The sequence below is a fragment of the Syngnathus acus genome, chromosome 19, assembly GCF_901709675.1.
Source record: "Syngnathus acus chromosome 19, fSynAcu1.2, whole genome shotgun sequence".
Classification (NCBI taxonomy): Eukaryota; Metazoa; Chordata; class Actinopteri; order Syngnathiformes; family Syngnathidae; genus Syngnathus; species Syngnathus acus.
This window is the reverse complement of record NC_051103.1, coordinates 2,508,146-2,525,805: the sequence shown is the minus strand read 5'-3', so window position 1 is coordinate 2,525,805 and position 17,660 is coordinate 2,508,146. Positions and strand designations below refer to the sequence as shown.

Here is a 17,660-nt window from a genome sequence, read left to right as displayed (position 1 = left end):
GGAGGGCCCCCGCGTCATCTGCTGTAACCAAACGGAGGGTTCCCCTCTTGAGAATGTGCACCTGTAGCGGGATATTGCATTTCTGGAAGCCACTCGAGAAATGCCTTCAAGAGGCTCTCACCAAAAGTTAAACCGATACCATGAAATATTGAAGTATGGTCTTTCCAGGCAGTGTGTCACGCTCAACATTTGTCTTTGGATGGATGGAGCCGCTTCCATTTGTTTGACGCAAGTGCTGTGATTTACCAGAGGGGAGTCCAGAGGGGTGCCTTAACCCGAGCAGAATTACGACGGCTTTGTAGTAATCGCAGCTCGCCGTTTATTATCCGCTTGGAGTGATGATACGAATTCCCTTCTTTATGCTTTGCTATTAACGGCCATATTTTTCGCCAGAGACCAGGCGGCGGCTAATTTATCACTCATGCGGGAGGATGGGAGGAGTGTTGAGGTGAGGGATGATGGATGGCTTTGGCGGCGTTGTCTGGCGCACCTCCACACCAGCCAAAAGGAATCTGGAAGGTTATCGCAGCAACGTTTTCTCCCCTCCAGAAAAATGCAAAAATCTATTCTGAATAATGCACAATTGGTTGAGTCTGGTTTTAATGGCACAACTGATTGAATGGCGGGTGTCTCAAGGTCAGCCGGCAGCTCAGAGCTTTTTTTTTTTTTCTGCTTACCTGTGCAGACAAATGCAAGTGGAGAAGCTCATCGTTGATATTTCCGTCCGCAGAAGTCTGCAGAGGACATAAAGGCGCCCGTAACTGGATAGCGGCATGCGTTTTTTTTTTTTTAGCAGGAGCCCCCAATAAATATAAAGCGGCCTTCTCAGTTCAGGTGCAGGCCATCGTCAAAGTTGCTTCCCACGCACCCGACCGAGTGTCCGTGAGATGGAAACCTGCTAGAGTCATTTCCAATGTATTATTGGAGCTACAGGCCAAATTTCCAAATGACAGCAATTTTGAAAGACGGAAACTTTCCGTAGGAATCGATGAGCATTTTTTGGGATAAATTGGGAGTAAAGCAAGAATTTACCAAATTGAAGGTTGCGTAAGCAGAGCTCTGTGTTCCGCTTAAGTGTTTATATTCATCCTCCAAAGTGATTCATTTCCACAATTCCCCCCCCGTGGAATGCTTCCAATTTGGAATGCTTCCCAAATTGCCTTTCTTTAACTTCCCATGGAAATTTACATTCAGTCATTTTCCGCCCCGTCAAAAGCCTAAAAGCAACATTATCGCGCCTCATCTGTGAATGGAGAAGGATTGTCTCCGGGGTGGAAATGTCTGTCCATTTATATTTTCAGACATTTTCTTCTTATCTATTGCCGCTTTGCTTTTATTAGTGGAGGAAGGCAGCTTCTGGCAATAAGCACAAGTGTGTGTGTGTGAGTTGAAGTTTTTTCTCTGCGTGGGCGCACCGTGTACTCATGCGCGTGTTAGTGTATGTGCGCTTGTTAACGACCCTGCAAAATGACAAGCTGAGTTGGCAGTGAGAGTACAGCCGAGGGTCAAACAGAGAGAGAGGAAGAGGAGGAGGAGAAGAAGGGCGCTGCTGTGATTCACCACGCTGTCATCTGAGGGACGTGGGGGGGGGGGCATGTATTCCCACCTGAGCGGCCGCTCGCTCGGCACATGTCGTTATTTACAGCCTAACCTTGGAGCTCATCACAGCGACGGCAAAATCAGATTGGACTTGACATGTACCCGAGCCGCTGACCTTGATAAGTGCCAGGCGCCCGCAGCAAGGAAGGTTAGAGCGGCAGCAGAAGAAGAAGAAGAGTGCACTTCTGGTGGCTCTCGCCACCAATTTGCGCATGCGCGATTATGTCCAGCACTTTCCACACCATTCACATGTGCAACCTTTGGGAGCTTTGATTTTAAAAATCCCACACATTATCGTAGGACTCTTGAAAGGCTTGAGCGTATGCAAATTGTACTAAAATGTACCGTAAGTGTAAAAAAAAAAACATTGAGGGTAAGTGTTTGTTTTTGCCCCAGTGGATGATCCAGAAGCCCCACAAGGTGGCGACCTTCTTCGGCTGCATCGGCACTGACCGCTTCGGCGAGATTCTGAAGAAGAAGTCGGAGGAGGCGCACGTGGACGCCCGCTACTACGAGCAGAGTTGCGAGCCCACCGGCACCTGCGCCGCCTGCATCACCGGCGACAACCGGTGAGCGCCCGCCATTTGTCACAAACGACAGGAACACGCCAATAAATCACTCAACTATAAATGAGTTAAAAGGGAAATTGCTCAGTGTTGACTTGTCAGTCAGCCAGCGAGTGCGTCAGCGACCCAACTTGTCTGATGTCAAGTCGTGAAAAGGTCACGCGGTGCGTTCGGGGAGTCTGGCGGCGGAATATTTCTTGTTGTTGTTTCTTGTTGTCAATGACTTCCAATCGGATGCCGATTGGACTCGAATCCAAACTCGACAACAAAGATGGAGTCGTGAGAAATTAGTTTGAAGTCCCGGTCAGAATTTTGCGATCTGTCAGCTCTGCCTGCACTCATTGAAATGGGCTCAGTGCAGCCAGCGCTTTTGTGTCGCAGCACCTGCTCTCCTCTCATCGAGGAGCTCAGATTGTGGCACTCGCTCGCTCGCTCATAAAGAGGCCGCCCGTCCGTCCGCTACCTAATGGCCCGTGTTAACATAATGCCACCTGCCTCCCTTTTTATAACCGCCACTCCCAGCTAACCACCGCCATCAGCACTCACAAGCAACTTGGCCTGCATGGGTTTTTTTTTTTTTTCCAACCCTCACAGTTGTGCTTTTCTGCCTTGGCCGTGCATGTGATACAAAAACACACAAATTGGAGACTTTTCCAGAAATGCACTGATTTGAAAATATGGAAGCTGTCAATATGAAGTAGGCTTGAAGTGGTCTGAGTCCGGCGTGTGTGTCCTCCTGTACAGGTCCCTAGTGGCCAACCTGGCGGCAGCGCAATGCTACAAGAAGGAGCAGCATCTGGACCTGGATAGCAACTGGGACCTGGTGACCAAAGCCAAGGTCTACTACATTGCAGTAAGTGGCACCATCACCCCTCACCATCCTTTTAGCCTTGACGTCTCATTAGCAAGCAAGTCACATTCTCTGTCTTCATCATCATGGCTGGTGGCGGAAGCCAAGAGAGCAGGCAAGCAGCGAGCGAGCGCTGGCGTTTCCCACAAAGAGCGAGAATGTTGAAACACTGCCAAATACTGGGTGGCAGGCCGTTGCTAGGAAATGGGGCTCCTTAGGCAAGGCGTTGCACAAAGAGGAATAACAAAGGCGGGAGAGGATGGGAAAGGGGCGGAGTGGGCGGGGGGGGGGAGAAGAACTTACACTCTAACAGACTGGAGACTGACGGGCATAATAAACACGTTTGATGCTTGTGTGTCCAAACTAGATCAGGAGACAAAAGGCGATGATGGCCTTTGTTTTGAGATTTCACACCCATTCTGTATCGCAACACGTTGTTTTGACGTGTGACGCCCGAGTTGATTCCTCCTCATAAAATATATCGATATTGCGTTATGGCCATCCAAATAGAAAACCCGCGAAATCCGCAATTGTCGCAAAAATGCACCCGAACAGAAAATGATAGCGATGTTTCCCCACAGGCTTAGCGGAGGCTAATGAAATCGATAGTGTGCCCTCGAGATGCAAGAATACGAGACATGCCGATATTGCGTTCGGGTCTCGGCCGTGCGCGAAAGGTCAGAGCGGTAGGCTGACGTGTTGACGCATTGTGGGAGTGACTCTAATTGCTCGGGATCATGTCTTCATGCTGGCCCAGTTAGCCTACCTCCCTCCCTCCCGTCCTTCTTCTCAATGCCACTCACCCCCCCCTCCCTCTAATGTGGAATCATCATGTTCTTTTATCCACTCTGCAGCATCACCGCTCCCGCCACCGCCTTGTTTTTCTTCCCACTGAGCGCTTTGCCCTGTAATTTGATCTCCTCCCGCTAGATGCATCCTTCAACTTGTCACTTTGCATTAACCTGCCATGCAACGGGAACAGTGGAAATATTCAAAACATTTTTATTTTTTTATTTTATAAAACAAACAGTGCACCTTCCGGTCACGGGCGGGTTGATGATGGAGAGGGAGGGCGCCAGACAATTGGCTGTAAAAAGGCACCGTTAATTACCGGCAGGCGCAGATGGTCCAAAATGAGCCAAGGAGAGATGGAGGAGACGCTGTGCGCCCTCTGCCAACTGGCCAACAACAAAACCTCCACAATCAATTGGCTGTCCCCTAGCAGGATGAAACAGTTTTTTTTTTTCTCTTGCCATTCAATACATGTCTCATCATGATGTAATGACTCTGATAAATTACGAGCGTTGTTAATATTGCACTTCAAGTGTTCTTATTCTTCAAGAATGCAAAATGGACATCGATCTGTTTACGAGCGGGCGATCCGAAGCGGGGCGAGCGTCCTCAAGCTGACCTTGAGCTTCCTCGCCGCTGCTGTTTATCTGCAGCTTTGCTTTTTCCTCCCGCCTCTTCCTTCTTCCTCACTGCGCCACCCCGTGCAAAGCGCCCCCCCCCCATCAGTCCTTACACATTGCTCGGGAGGGATCACGAGGCAAAATGCAGGAAGGGAAGGAGGGGAAAAAATGGAGGGGGGGGCGGTCAAAAACTGGCAGTGTCCCCGCTTTGTTTGCAGGCGATCAGTTACAATGGCGCTCGGCCGCCAATCCCAATCCGAGCCGCATTTTGGTGCCAGGTTTGACTTGTGGCCAGGCTTATTAAATACATTTGTACATCAATTCATCTTCCAAGCCACTCTCCCGAGGGTCAGCGTTCCCCTCGTGTTGTCGAGCTGCTCGGAGGGATTGTGAGTTTTTCTCCCGCCCTTTTCTCAGCCCCTGCCAGACAGCCGTGAAACACGTTCTGGATCACCAGATTAAACCGTGCGCTTTATCGCAACATGAAACGTCGTCATAATATTTAGTCACACCCCTGTTGCTCAGGCATAATATTAAAATTTTACATTTGTGTATCAATACAGTCATATTTTGCCCCATCTAAAATGGACCCTCATTTGGCAACAAAACGATAAAAAAGTAAAATAACGATATTGTAGCGATATTTTGTCCGGCGCCCCCCTCTGGAGCTCTGCGGGAGCTGCACCCCTTTCGTCAAGCTGACACTTTAGTCAATTGCATGCGATTATCCTTCCCTAATTGCCGGCACGCAAGTCTTGTGAATCCATGACGATGACGGCGCCGTCCCGATCGTCCGGCATGTGTGGCCAATTATGGAATTTCAATCAAGTCTAATAAGAGGCGCTCGGCCGTCGAGTGTCTGTCTTTCCGCGCCAGTGAGCTGCCTTCGTGAGGGGGGAGGGCGTCATTGCGCCTGGGCTGCACCTGCTTAATTGAGTGGTAATGAGCTGTCGGGGTGCGAGGGTAGGTGGGCGGGGCTCCCCCAACCCGAGCAAGAGTGAGCATGAGCTTGCGCTAGCTAGGCTTACCACTGGTAGAAAGTAACTACTTCATTTTTCTTGTGCATCGGAGTTTAGTTTTCTTGTAACTTTTCCATTTTTATTCCCGCTAAGTTTCCATTTTCCAAACTTGGATATCTGCATGTCGACTCTGCCTTCACCTCGTCGCCCTCCCTCGGCGGCCTCCGCATCGACAACTCATGCTACCTCTGAGAATCGACCCCCGCCCGCCTGCCCTAATTGAATAGACTTGAGTAATTATTTGTCGAGGCGAGGGAAAATAAAGAGCCACTTGGCGGCGGCGAATAATGCCTGATGGCCACGTGTTGATACTCTCACCAGGGAGTGCGGCCAACCCGCTTGAGTGTCTGATTAAGATTCACTCGGCGGTGTTTGACGTCTCCTGGGCAAAAAGATGGAGGCTTAGAGTGCCGAGCCGCCCTTTTTTTATTAAGGCGCCTGAGCCTCGATGGAATCAATACCAGGCGGCGACATTCGGCTCCTCCCACTTGCACAGTGAAGGCATGTTGAAGAGCATCCATCGAGGGGAAAAAAAAAAAAAAGACATCTCATGTTTACTTGTTAAAAGAAATTTAAAAAGGAAACATTTTAAAATAGAAGCACTTGGAGTACATAATGAACAATTTCGTGGCTGCGGCTTTGAGCACTCGTTGATTGATGTGGCTCGTCTTCACTCATGACGTGTGCGTGCGTGCAAGTGCCTAGCAGATGTTCAACTTGTGATTATTCCTCTCGATTTTTTTTCTTCCTAGCATTCCTGCTTTGTTTACGTTCTGCCACGAGAACCCCCCCCCCCACTGCCAGTTTGGCCTCCCTCCATCGGCAAGCGCCAATACTTTTCATCGACTTTCTCCTTCTTTTTTGTGCGGCTTTTGAGGAGAAGCGATGGCCTCGTAACGTTTACAAGCGCTCCATCGACTTAGCGTAGCCCCTCATTACCCGGCAGTACATTACTTTGCGTTGTTAACGCCAAGTCGGAGGTTGACCCGACGTTTATACCTCTTAACCTTTTTCCCCTGACGTCTTTGAATGCATCTTGAGTGGAGGAGGATGACATTTTTGCTCTGTTGTCATGGAGACTGCTCACATGCCACCATGTGACTAAATATAGCGCCTCGGGTGTTTTTTTTTCTTTTTCTTTCTTCCCGATGGGATGAGAACATACTGCCGATGTACTTGAACCGCACACACACACACGCGCTGGCATTACAAATTTAGCCAAAGCTTCAAGGGTATAAATATTTGGATGCCTGGCCGTGAAACTCGAGCTCGTAGAAACGGAGTAGGCAAAAGTATTCGCCGGCCTTGCCCTCCAAAACTATTTTTTCAAATGCAAAGCGCGTCAACTGAGAAATTGTTTTCAGAAATGTTTGTTCTTAGCGGCTCGGGAGGCTTCACGGAATTTTGTCCTGGAACATTTGGAAAGTGTCAAAAATAACATCTCGTACTAACAAGTCGCATGTGATCTACTTTCTATGTGTTGCACTCTGTTGGGGCCCGAGCGGAAAAAGTTTTTCTTAATTATTCTTAAGAAGCCATTTTGAGGGTCAGCTCAAAATGATCGGTCCAAACATTTGCAGAGTTATGCAACAACGACTCCTCTCGGCCTCCTTTCCGGTTGTGTCGATGGCCGGAGCCTTGAGGGACGTTCCCATTAGCACCCGACATGGTGGCCGCATCCCTCCGAACGAGATTGCCGGCCGCCGTAAATACAAAACAGACCTCGAGTCCTTTTTGAAGCTTGCTATGTGCGTGTCTTTGTTGCAGATGCCGTGGCGCAATCGTAGAGGGGAGGGGAGGGGTGGCGGTGGGCAATCAAAACAATAACATCGGCCCCATTTTGACAAAGCCTTCCTCCCGGCTCTCCATTGTCACAAGATGCAAGCTGACTCATGCACACAAGAAGGGCATGCATCCACGCAAGCGAGGGCGGCTAAAATTAAACAAAAAAGGGACAAAAAGTGATTAATTACATAGCATTGCTATTTATTTCTTGAATCGGCAACTATTTGGGTTGAGTGTCGAACTCGGAGCCACATGCTAAGTTGACGCCAATTTAGCATGCATCTTGATGTCATCGTTCAATGGCCCGTTACATTTTGCGGACTTTGGGCCCCTGAGCCATAGGTTGCCCACCCTCACTTTAATTATTCAATGTAAATCCACCGCTCCACACAAGATTTTCCTCCCCTCAGAAACGACTGGATTGATTATTTCCCATTGCCGACGGAGAAATAACACGCCTCCCTCTAATTGGTTTGCAGCAGACTGCGGAGCTCGTTTGGACGCTGGCAGGCATCCATCGCACGTGCCAATTAGTCACCTCCGGAGGAAAATGAGTGAGGTTGATGTCCCGTGCCGTCCGCACCGCTGATGCGACGGATTGGGTCGGGCCGTCCAGTAGAGGGCGCGCCATCGAGCCAAGCCATCTCGCTCTTGACACGCGGCGCTTCAAGTATGACCAAAGCAGATTAATGCCCGGAAAAATACCCTTTCATTGACGCCCTGAGAAAGGCTAATGATGATTGAACGGCGCCGGAAGAAGTCGTGCGGCATCATCCCGCCGTGTGAGCCAGCGCCGTTGCCATTTGCATTGCGCCAAATCAAAGTTTATTGATCGAGTTGGCCCAGGCGCCGCCTCGATGCTCCTCAATAAGGGGGTGTCCTGCGGCTAATGGCCGTCGTCTCCCCGCGGGCCCGATGACGCGCTCGCTTCACCGGCAAACTCGCCCCCCAATTAGCGAGCGGGAAAGTCGATAATTGGGATGGTAACACTCGCCGGCGACGCTGACAAATTTTATTGCAGAGAGAAAATGTTCATCCAAATTAGTATGCGTTGATATTCGTCCCACCCTCGTTGCCATGGCGAAAATAATCAACATTTGTCCTGAACAGCGGCGGGCCTCCCGACTCCCTCCCCCCCCTGACTCCCTCTCTACAAATCACCTGCCTTTACATTTTCCGCATGGAAAATTCCAGCGTGACGAAAAGTAGAGTGGCTGAGGAGAAATAAGTTTTCTCAGCGAGCGGAAAGTTGAAAAGAATAACGCTTTCCTTTGATTTTCTACTCGGTGCACTTTCCAGTGAATTTCCTGGAGTGATAAGAGCTTAGCCAATGTAATCCTCGCAGGACCTTTCTCTGGCATGCCAGGAATCAAGAAAGCTTTTTCCCGAACACACCAATGTGTCAGGGGAAGAAAAAAAATCCAAATCAACAATACACTAAAATTCAAATGTTGCCGTAGAATTTCAAACACAAACAAAATGAAACAATAATAATTCCAAATGGCTTTTTGTAAACCTTGTCAGCAGATGGCGCTACTCACTTTCCCGGTCCGTTTTCGCGCTTCCATTTTGTATGACATCGTTTTGGGCTTAGAAAAGGCTAATGCTGAAAACAGAGCAACCTCCTCCAAAGTCTTGGAGAGGCCATCGACTCGACAAAGGGATGCCATGCGGCAATTGAGCCCGCAGCGCTCTTCAAGTGCTCCGAGCCTCAGCGCCGATGGCCCCCGCGCTCTTCCAAACATGACGTATTTATGATGGCGCTTGTTTAACCCCTTTTCTAATCAAATGGCAGAGGTTCAAGGAGACTTACCCTGCTTTGAGCCGTGATTTACTTCCCGCCGGGCGCCCCCTCGAAGGCCGCGCCGGATTTATTTGCTCGTTGTAGCTAAATCGGTCAATCGCGGCATTTTTTTTTTTTAAATTTGTCAGGATTGTTAACACTTTTATGCATTACAAAGACTTTCAAATAAGTTTTAGGACAAAAAGTCATTTTTGATGCCTATCTGTGTTTTTAATGTTAACTCGGGAGCTTTTCATTTTAAGGAAACAGTCGTGAATGCGGCCTGACTTGAAGCGCCGCACTCCCGTCACGCAAATAACCGAGATGTGATCAAGTTGACAACACGTGGTTACAAGGTGCACTCCGTCTTCCTCCCCCTCCCTCCCCTTCTCTGAGCAAAGGCTCCGTTCTGGATCTAATCCCTGCCATCGATCAGACTTTGTTGACTCTGACGTGGTCTCTCTCTTCTGCCCCAATTAGAAGGCAACCATTTCTCTTCAAGTGGCTCTTTTTCATGCAGCGGCTTGTTTCATTTTGAGGGCTCATTCTTTCAAAATAAAACAATGAAAAAGTGTGCATTTGCAATTTTTGACTTTTTTTTTTCGGGGACGCTAAAAAGCTGACGTGGTTTGCTTTCGGTGGCTACGCCGAGGCCTCGTCAAATTAAAACCCAATTATCCACCCTTTAATATCTTTGGCACAGCAGCCTGATGCCTGCGAGATGCAAATTCCACGAACTGTCGCCGGGTGGCTAATTCTTTTTTTTTGGCCCGCCCGCGGCACTCTGGAGCGGGAGGGAACATTCTGCCACAAATATTTGAGCGCTTTTATAGAGGGGAGGAAGTCAACACCATAAATAGAAAAAAAAAAATCCTCCACTAAAAACCGCTTGGGCCCCTCTTGAATATTCCCCCCCACCAAAAAACATTGCATAGGCCTCAGCTTGAAGTGATTTTGGGCCCACCGCTTTCAAGGAAATTGGACTTAAGGTATGAAAGTTCACACTTCTTGCCTGCGGGCAATCGATTTTTCTCTGTGGCCTTTTTTTTTTTCTTTTCTTTCCCCCTATCCTGCTCTCTCTGCAGAGCCGCACTTGCTGCTTGTTGTGAGCGTAAAACACGCTGTTAGTGTCGGCGAGGTCGAAAACCTCAGCTTGACTCGGGCATAAATTAAATCATTTTTAGGGAGCAAAGATCGGCAAACGCGGTTCAGGAAATGTACAGCGAGTCGACGCTCGATCAGAAAGCGTTGGTAAGCAATTTCGGAAGCCTTGGCTCACTTTTTGGCAAGCCACTTTATTCCAGTTAGTGACTATTCGTGACCTCCCTTTGCATTTTTGAGTTGATCCTTTTATTTGTGTTTACATTTTGAAATGCTCTCACCCCACCTTAGCGCTTGGTGTCGAATAAATGAGACGTGAAGCTAAACCGGCTTTGGGCTTGACGTTTCCAGTTTGGCAGCTAAATTCCACAGGACGGACGGGTTTCGTTCTGGGAATGGTCTGGTGGACCCAAAATGTCGCCAATCCTGTCCGTCCGTCTCTTTGGGGCACCGTTTTGGGTGGGTCTTGCTGTTAAATTGGATGTTGCTACGTGAACGTGTCTCTGCTCGCACCCGAACTAGTCCATCTTGCGACATCGACACCTTTTCACCGCTCCTTAATGGACAGCTTACTTAGCAAACTTCGGGGGGGGGTTCAAGTTTAAAGGTGGCGGATGTCCATCAGTCAGTCAGGTGAGGAAAAGAGGCTCCTTTGTTGAAATGCTGCAGCATGTGGCCCAGCACCAATTAGGTGGAACACTTCATCTTTTTTCAATACAAACAGTCTGAGTGTATTCTTAGCTTGACAGCCAGCCTTCAGCCAGTCGTGAGCGAGGGCGCTCCCCTCACCTTCTCCCGCTGCGTCAATGTAATCTGGCAGATGGAGAGTATTTGCAAAGGGGAGGGGGGGGTACATTTCAAGGTGGGTGTAGAAACGTGGATCAAATTAACTCTTTGGGGCCTTCCAGCAATCACAGCTTTGTTATTTTAGGCTCTCGGGCAAAGCCAAACTGGATTCGATGGCTCGGCCAATTACCTGTAATTTTCCAGGCCGCTGCGCCGGCTTTTGCCGGGCCGACAGCAAACACTGGAGCACTGTCCTCCTTTGGCTCCGTGGCAGAATTTGACCTCGAGTGACCCCCGGCCGACTGCTTTGCATCCATCGCGGTGACACCTTTTGGAAATATTTGCTGAAACCCCGCGGGGGGGGGGGGGTCCTCGTTTTTAATTCCAAATTGGTGAGGTAAGAGTTGCCCCCTAATATCAATATCGTATGTTTGCCTTGAGCAGGTCGCTTCAGTCATCAGTGGCGAGCAATTCTGTTGCTAGGTCGTCGGCTACAATCGGCTTTACGCAATCGGCGGCGACAATCTGATAAGCCGGAGCAAAGCACGACTCCCGGACGGGAACCGAGAGGCAGATGTTATCGGCGGCTTGCGAAAATGTCGACTTAATGCTCGTCGCCGGCACAAATGAGACATTGACGCTTTGAAAGCGGCCCCCCGCTATCCTCGCCACTCCATCCCACGCCCCGGCAACGCCGCTGAAGACTTTACCATGTTCCAGTTCACGGCCGGTTGCGGATTCAAACTGGAATTTGAGTCGCAACCGTGGGACTTTTGAATCCGCCTCGCCGCTACCTTGATTTGAAAGGCAGCCAAGACATCTTGCATCCTCATTGCGCTGTGATGACTTTCCACTTCCACTATAAAAAGTCAAAGAAGCTCTTTGGGGCATCAGTTCATGTCCAGTATTTTCAATCTTAACTTGTGGGAAATGTGGCGTCGTGCTTCTGGCCGAGGGGAAGTCACTTTTTCAAAGTTCACAGGCCCTCAGGATATTGAAGGCAGCCTTTGATCAGCTTGTTTGGAAGCGGCGGTGTCAGGAGACAATCTCCGTTGGCACGCGGCGAAAGAAACATGTCAAGGTTGCCGACGGGCCGTTAGCGCGCCGCGACCTCCCGCCTTTTGTCTTCTTTCAGACAGATGCTACCTGACGAGTCTTTGCCGTCGTGACCATGTCGTCGTATTAGCTTGCGGCTTTTAATTGAGCGGCGGCAGCCCGAGCCCCGGAGAAAGTAGGCAGGATTAAATGGATCAGTTGAAAGTCTTCCTTATTGGCTTCGGTGTTATCGAGCGGCCGACTGGTTTTACAGAGCGGCTCGTCGCTAAAAAACAAGGTCAAGCAGATCCGTATCAAAGCGGGGCAGCACTTCTGTGTCGGGTTTCCACCCGAAACTTAAAACTGTTTTCTTGCCCGATTTGTATGCCACTCACACAATGAGCGACGCCGCTTCTCTTGTTTCTCAGTAAGGGGAGTCCACACCGGACTTTTGTTCAGCCATCATCGGATACGAGCGCGTTGTTTCCCCACCGCAGGCTTTGTCCCAAATCGACTGAACCCCCCTTGCCTTCTTTCCATTCAATAATTCCACCCACAAATTGGCACTTCAAATGTTTTACTCTGTGGCGGCCATTCTGGATCGTGTTACACCAATTTGTAAATGGAGCAACGCTCGGAATTGAAAAATGTCAAATGGCTCATTTTGAAATGCAAAATGGTCGCTGTGGTCTTTTCAGGGCTTTTTCCTGACCGTGTCTCCGGAGTCCATGCTGAAGGTGGCCAAGCACGCCTCGCAAAACAACAAACTCTTCTGCATAAACCTGTCGGCGCCTTTCATCTGTCAGTTTTTCAACGCCGCCATGATGGAGCTCATGCCTTACGTGGACATCCTGTTTGGCAACGAGACGGTGAGTCTTTTCCTCACAAGCCCAAAAAAAAGTCAACTCTCAAAGTTGAGTGTGCACAGCCGGAAGAAAACTCTGATTTATGGCTTGCTCTAGCACTTTGCCTTCCTGCTAATTGCTCCGAGCCTCCCGAAGTGTGTTTTGCAAACGCTGCGTGTTTTGCGCAGTCTGCGGCCACCGTAGCGCTTTGCCTCCACAAGCTCATTATTGACTTGAATGATTGGGGATAATTGCCCGTTTGCAGACGGATTCACGTCGGAACGCTTCTCCGGAAACCAAAATAGGCGCCGAGGCGGACGACTTGCCTTTTGACCGCCTGACACGGGAACAACCATCCCTTCCTATTTTTCTTTTTTTTTTTTTTTAGCGGCAGGAGTTAATACGGCCCCCGACGAGAGAAATGATTACCGGCCGTAAAATTAGCAACGATTTAGCAACGTGCTCTCTTGAGCGTAGGACATAAAGCAGCAGCAGCGCACAAAAGAAGGGCAGCGGCCATGGAAGCGTTGGGCTCGGCTTTGCGCTCTTTAAGACAAACGGGGCCGTCGTTACAGAATTAATCTCCCCGACTGATTGGCCTTGTAAGCCTTCTTAATGTTTGCGTGCCATTTATCTATATTGCTGCTCTTTTGGGATGAAAAGTAGCTTCGCTCATGAACCAAATTTCTCGTTCCCAAATATTGCACCAGTTTAATAGGAACTCTGGCCCGGTTGTCTCGCTTTGATTTGAGCGCACAATCAGTGCAGGGCTGTTTTGAAACGGGAGCCGTGCTAATTTCAAGCTGTCCCCTTCACAGCTCAGCTGGAACAAAAACTAAAGAGCCCGCGTTCCCATACGGGTGCCTTTCAAAATCCGTGTGACCGCACAAGGGGGTTGAGGCACTAAACGGGAATTGGCAGAGCCGTCACAAGGTGTCATTGAACCTAGCCAGCCCGCTTTTAATTGAAGCGGCTCTCGCATTCTCCGAGATGAGTCACCGGCCAGGAGAAGGCCTGCCGACCTTAGTTGTGACGTGCAGTTATGGAGCCACATGAGTCACGCTGCATATTAGCGAGATCATTAGTTAAATGGAAGAGAAAAAAAACCAACAATACACAACCTGCTCTGGTGGGTTTTGTCCATGCCAGAAAGACAACAAAGAGCAGTTTGGGAAATTTCAGACCTTGCAGTGCTGCAAGAAAAAATGGCCGACTTCCTACGTCTTCTCGGCCATTTGGTGTTTGCTTATCTTCGATACGTTTTGCAGTCTTTGGAAGATGAACTTATGAAGGCTTCCTTTGCTGACACATATTGTATGTTGGCAAAAAGTCAAGTGAAGATTTGCGCTCCCCTCGCTCATTTGTCTGCCCATGAAATTGTGGATTATTAGCTTAAGCGTGCTGAAAATAGCCCGAGGATCGTTTAATCCTATGACAGCGTCAACGTTCTCAGTGCGCCTTCTGATGCCTTTTTAGACACTTTGTTGCAAGACACACACACACACACACACACACGAGGCTCATGATTTCTACAATTCTTTATTTTTGTACCTTTGTTATTTATTGTCATTTGATTTTCTGTAATGTATAGCTTGATGTTTTTTCTCTGTCTGCAGGAGGCGGCCACGTTCGCAAAGCAACTGGACTTCCAGGTGAGTCGTCGGCAAGCGACACGCCGACGTGCCGACGCTTCCTCCTTTCCTCTTGATTTCTGCTGATAATGAAGTTCTTTTTTGGACAGTGATTGATGCGCTATTACACTCGCCGGGCCTCACTGCTGTTGCCATGGCAATTGGGCAGTTGTCATGGTTTCTTTGTTCAGCTGCCTCCCTCTCTCTCTCTCTCCTTTTCTCTGCTTCTCTCTCTCTCTGCGTCGTGACGCACCCTTGCTCGCCCGACATCGTGTACAGATGTTCTTTATTGAATTTTTTTTTTTTTTTTAAGAGACGACGGATCGAGCAAGCCGTTTCTTTTCCTAAGTCGCCAAGGAGCAATGGCACGCAATAACCGAACACAGTTTTTTTGACAGAAATAGAAGCAAAAATAACACTATTCTATTTCTTAAATATTTGTTTTTAACTTGATGTTATTGTTTTTAATCTTTCATTTTGGAGGCTGCGCTGAAGCTACACACCACCTGCCAATGCCTGGCTATGCCCCCCCCAAGCACCTTTTTTATGGTGGGCACATAAAAGCGAAGGGCGACAACGTGCCGAAGCCTCATGTGCTGGTGCGCTGGTGCGTCGGCTGTCTGGCGAAGCGCTTCTACGCAGTCACGCTGACAAATTGCTTTCTTCTCCCCCCTCGCAGCGCCGCGCCGCGCCGCGTCCTTAGCTTGGCTCGCAAACAGCCTCGGCATTAACCTCACCATTAGCACTTACTTAGAGCGTTACGCCCGCTTTTCCTCAGCCTCCGCGGACCTCTCGGCGCTGATTAAATGACGCTTGGAAAGCGTTTAGAGGTGGAAAAGCTCAACAGCACGCCATTTTTTTGGGGTTTGTTTTTGGAGGACCCCCCCTCCCCGACTGCGTTGAGGGTGCTTCATCACTCCCCGCCTTTGGGCTGCCGTGCTTGTAAATCACGGCGAGTTAATAATAAAGCAACACGGCTTTTTCTCAACAGTTTTTCAGCGTCGCCGTCAAAAGGCAAGCATACTGCATTTTTATGAAAAGTTGAATGTCAAAACAAATACACACAAGTAATGAAAGAATTCAGTCACTTTTGTTCACTGACGGCGCAAAGCTTTTTTTTTTTTCCCAAGGAATTGCCATCAATAGTGTGTGCTTGTTTTAACCACCCACTCACAGCTTCTGTGATCATTTCCTCGTATTGATCCTCGGCACTTGATGAATTTCCGCTGCTTGGGCGCCTCGTTAGATTGGATATTTGTTTGCAGACGGATGACATCGGCGAGATCGCCAGGCTGGCCAGAAACCTGCCCAAGGACAACCCAGCCAGGCCCAGGGTGGTGGTCTTCACGCAGGGCAAGGACGACACCGTGGCCACCACCGGTAGGTGCCCAAAAGTGCTCCCAATGAGTTTGACGTGTTTATTTTCCTTTCCTAATATTTACGAGCCATTCTAATTCGTCCCAATACTTTCGCCCAACCGCCATACTTTTGCCCCACTTGCGGTCGCGCGTCTACGTCCACGACAGATGTGTGGCCTCAAAAGATGGCCGACACGGAAGAGGCCGCTGCAGCCGTCAGGCGTCCTCCACTTTGAAGTTGCACTATTGACACCAGATGTCCAAAAAAAAAAAAAAAAAAGGAATCGACACGCCGGCAAGTACTTCACAATACTTGAACGCACTCCAGATATTTTTTTCCATGGCTTCTTTTCTTATAGGCTATTTTTTTCTTTTCTTTAACTGCGGCTCTCCTTGCCTGTATGCGAGGGCATCGGCGTACCTTAATCGCTTAGAGGATCGAAGGGGAAGGACGTTACCCGCGCCCCATTAGCCAAAATCAATTAGCGGCAAAAAAAAGTGACGCTGGCACGGTACGTTGAAATGTTTTCTCTCACGTCTCGTCTTTCTGGATACGCCTTGGCGAGGCTCCTCGTGCCGGCGGTTGCGGTAATTACAGGCATGTGTAATGTTTTCAAGTTGACGCCGCCGCAGAGAAGCCGATTCAGTGTCGACTCCTTTCCCAACGTTTCGCCTTTGCCAAGGAGGCGATTTCTTCCTCTCGCTGCGTTTCCATTTTTTTTTTTTTTTTTTGGCCGCCGCGCAACGGGAAGCGTTCCAGAAAAAGAGGAAGAAGTTTCTCACACAGAGGGTGTTGTTCAACTGTGCAGTTCCAGACAAAGGTGAAAAAGACGCTTTGACCAAACGTGTTTTTGTTTCAAGGTTAAAAGTAAGACAATCATTTTGTGGAAGCTGTGCACTTACTGCAGCGTCTGTGCTGCACGTTCATCTGCTTTGTTCGCCGCCGGTTGGAGCTTTTGAAAAGAACGCTTCCTAATAAAGGGCTTAATTGAGACTAATTTCAAAGAGACTCCTGTTGAAAGACCTTCTCTGTGTTAATCGGCACCACACAAGAGGCCTAATGAGGCGATTAGGAGAAGACGCACAATTCCGTTGTCAGCGGTGACGTGACAAAAGCCACACGTGTGACATGACGGTCGTACGGAAAAAAAAAAAAAAGTCCTATGAAAAAAACAATTCTCTATGACACTGATAAAGGCTAACTCGTTGATTGAATAATTCCAGTCAGGCTATTAATAAATTAGGAGGAGTTTGATATGGACAATTAGTTTGAGGGGATTCCTGCCACGGGTCAAAACCGACGGCAAGCATAAAATGCGTCGACTTTGTCTCTTTTGAGCGTGACGGTATTTGTTGTGTCCAAATGATTTGGAGAGGGGCCGCGTCACGCTACTCGTCAGCCCGCTCCTCCTCTTGGGTTGCTATTTGTCATCAATGTGCCAGGAAGGGGGAAAAAAAAAACGTTAAGAGTGCGATGAATCGCCAGCGCCTGACTGCCGAATAGAAAGAGATTATTGTGTTGATTTAAGAACATTGTGTCGTGTTGGTGTGTGTTTTGCCCCGCAGGAAAACGACACCAATTTCGCAAGGCTGACTCTTGAGTCTATAGACATTGGCTGCACCAGAACCTCTGGGTGGCAAAAAATAAATAAAACAAATAGTAAAACTAGATCTTATTTAACACGTCTGTGTTTTGCCCAGCACACCTGTTGTTTTTTACAAGAACTAAATGCGAGATGTTTTTTTTTTTCGTTCGCAGGTGAGAAGGTGACCATGTTCCCCGTGCTGGACATCGACCAGAACCACATTGTGGACACAAACGGAGCTGGAGACTCCTTTGTCGGAGGTACGCTGGAATTTTTTTTTTATAAATACAGTGTGTGAAGTGTA

The 17,660-nt window shown here is 48.8% G+C and overlaps 1 protein-coding gene across 3 annotated transcripts in view; it reads left to right on the top strand.

Moving 5' to 3' along the window:
- The window catches only part of LOC119138304 (adenosine kinase-like), a 29,043-nt gene that overhangs the window by 11,039 nt on the left and 344 nt on the right, over positions 1–17,660 (top strand). For 2 of the 3 annotated variants that reach the window (XM_037278301.1, XM_037278302.1), the window contains exons 5-10: positions 1,996–2,168; positions 2,910–3,018; positions 12,635–12,805; positions 14,398–14,433; positions 15,678–15,792; positions 17,530–17,616. In XM_037278301.1, the coding sequence (XP_037134196.1) occupies positions 1,996–2,168; positions 2,910–3,018; positions 12,635–12,805; positions 14,398–14,433; positions 15,678–15,792; positions 17,530–17,616 (691 nt within the window). Of the gene's footprint in view, positions 1–1,540; positions 1,748–1,995; positions 2,169–2,909; positions 3,019–12,634; positions 12,806–14,397; positions 14,434–15,677; positions 15,793–17,529; positions 17,617–17,660 lie in introns of those variants that run through there. The other variant, XM_037278303.1, reaches the window with a different exon arrangement.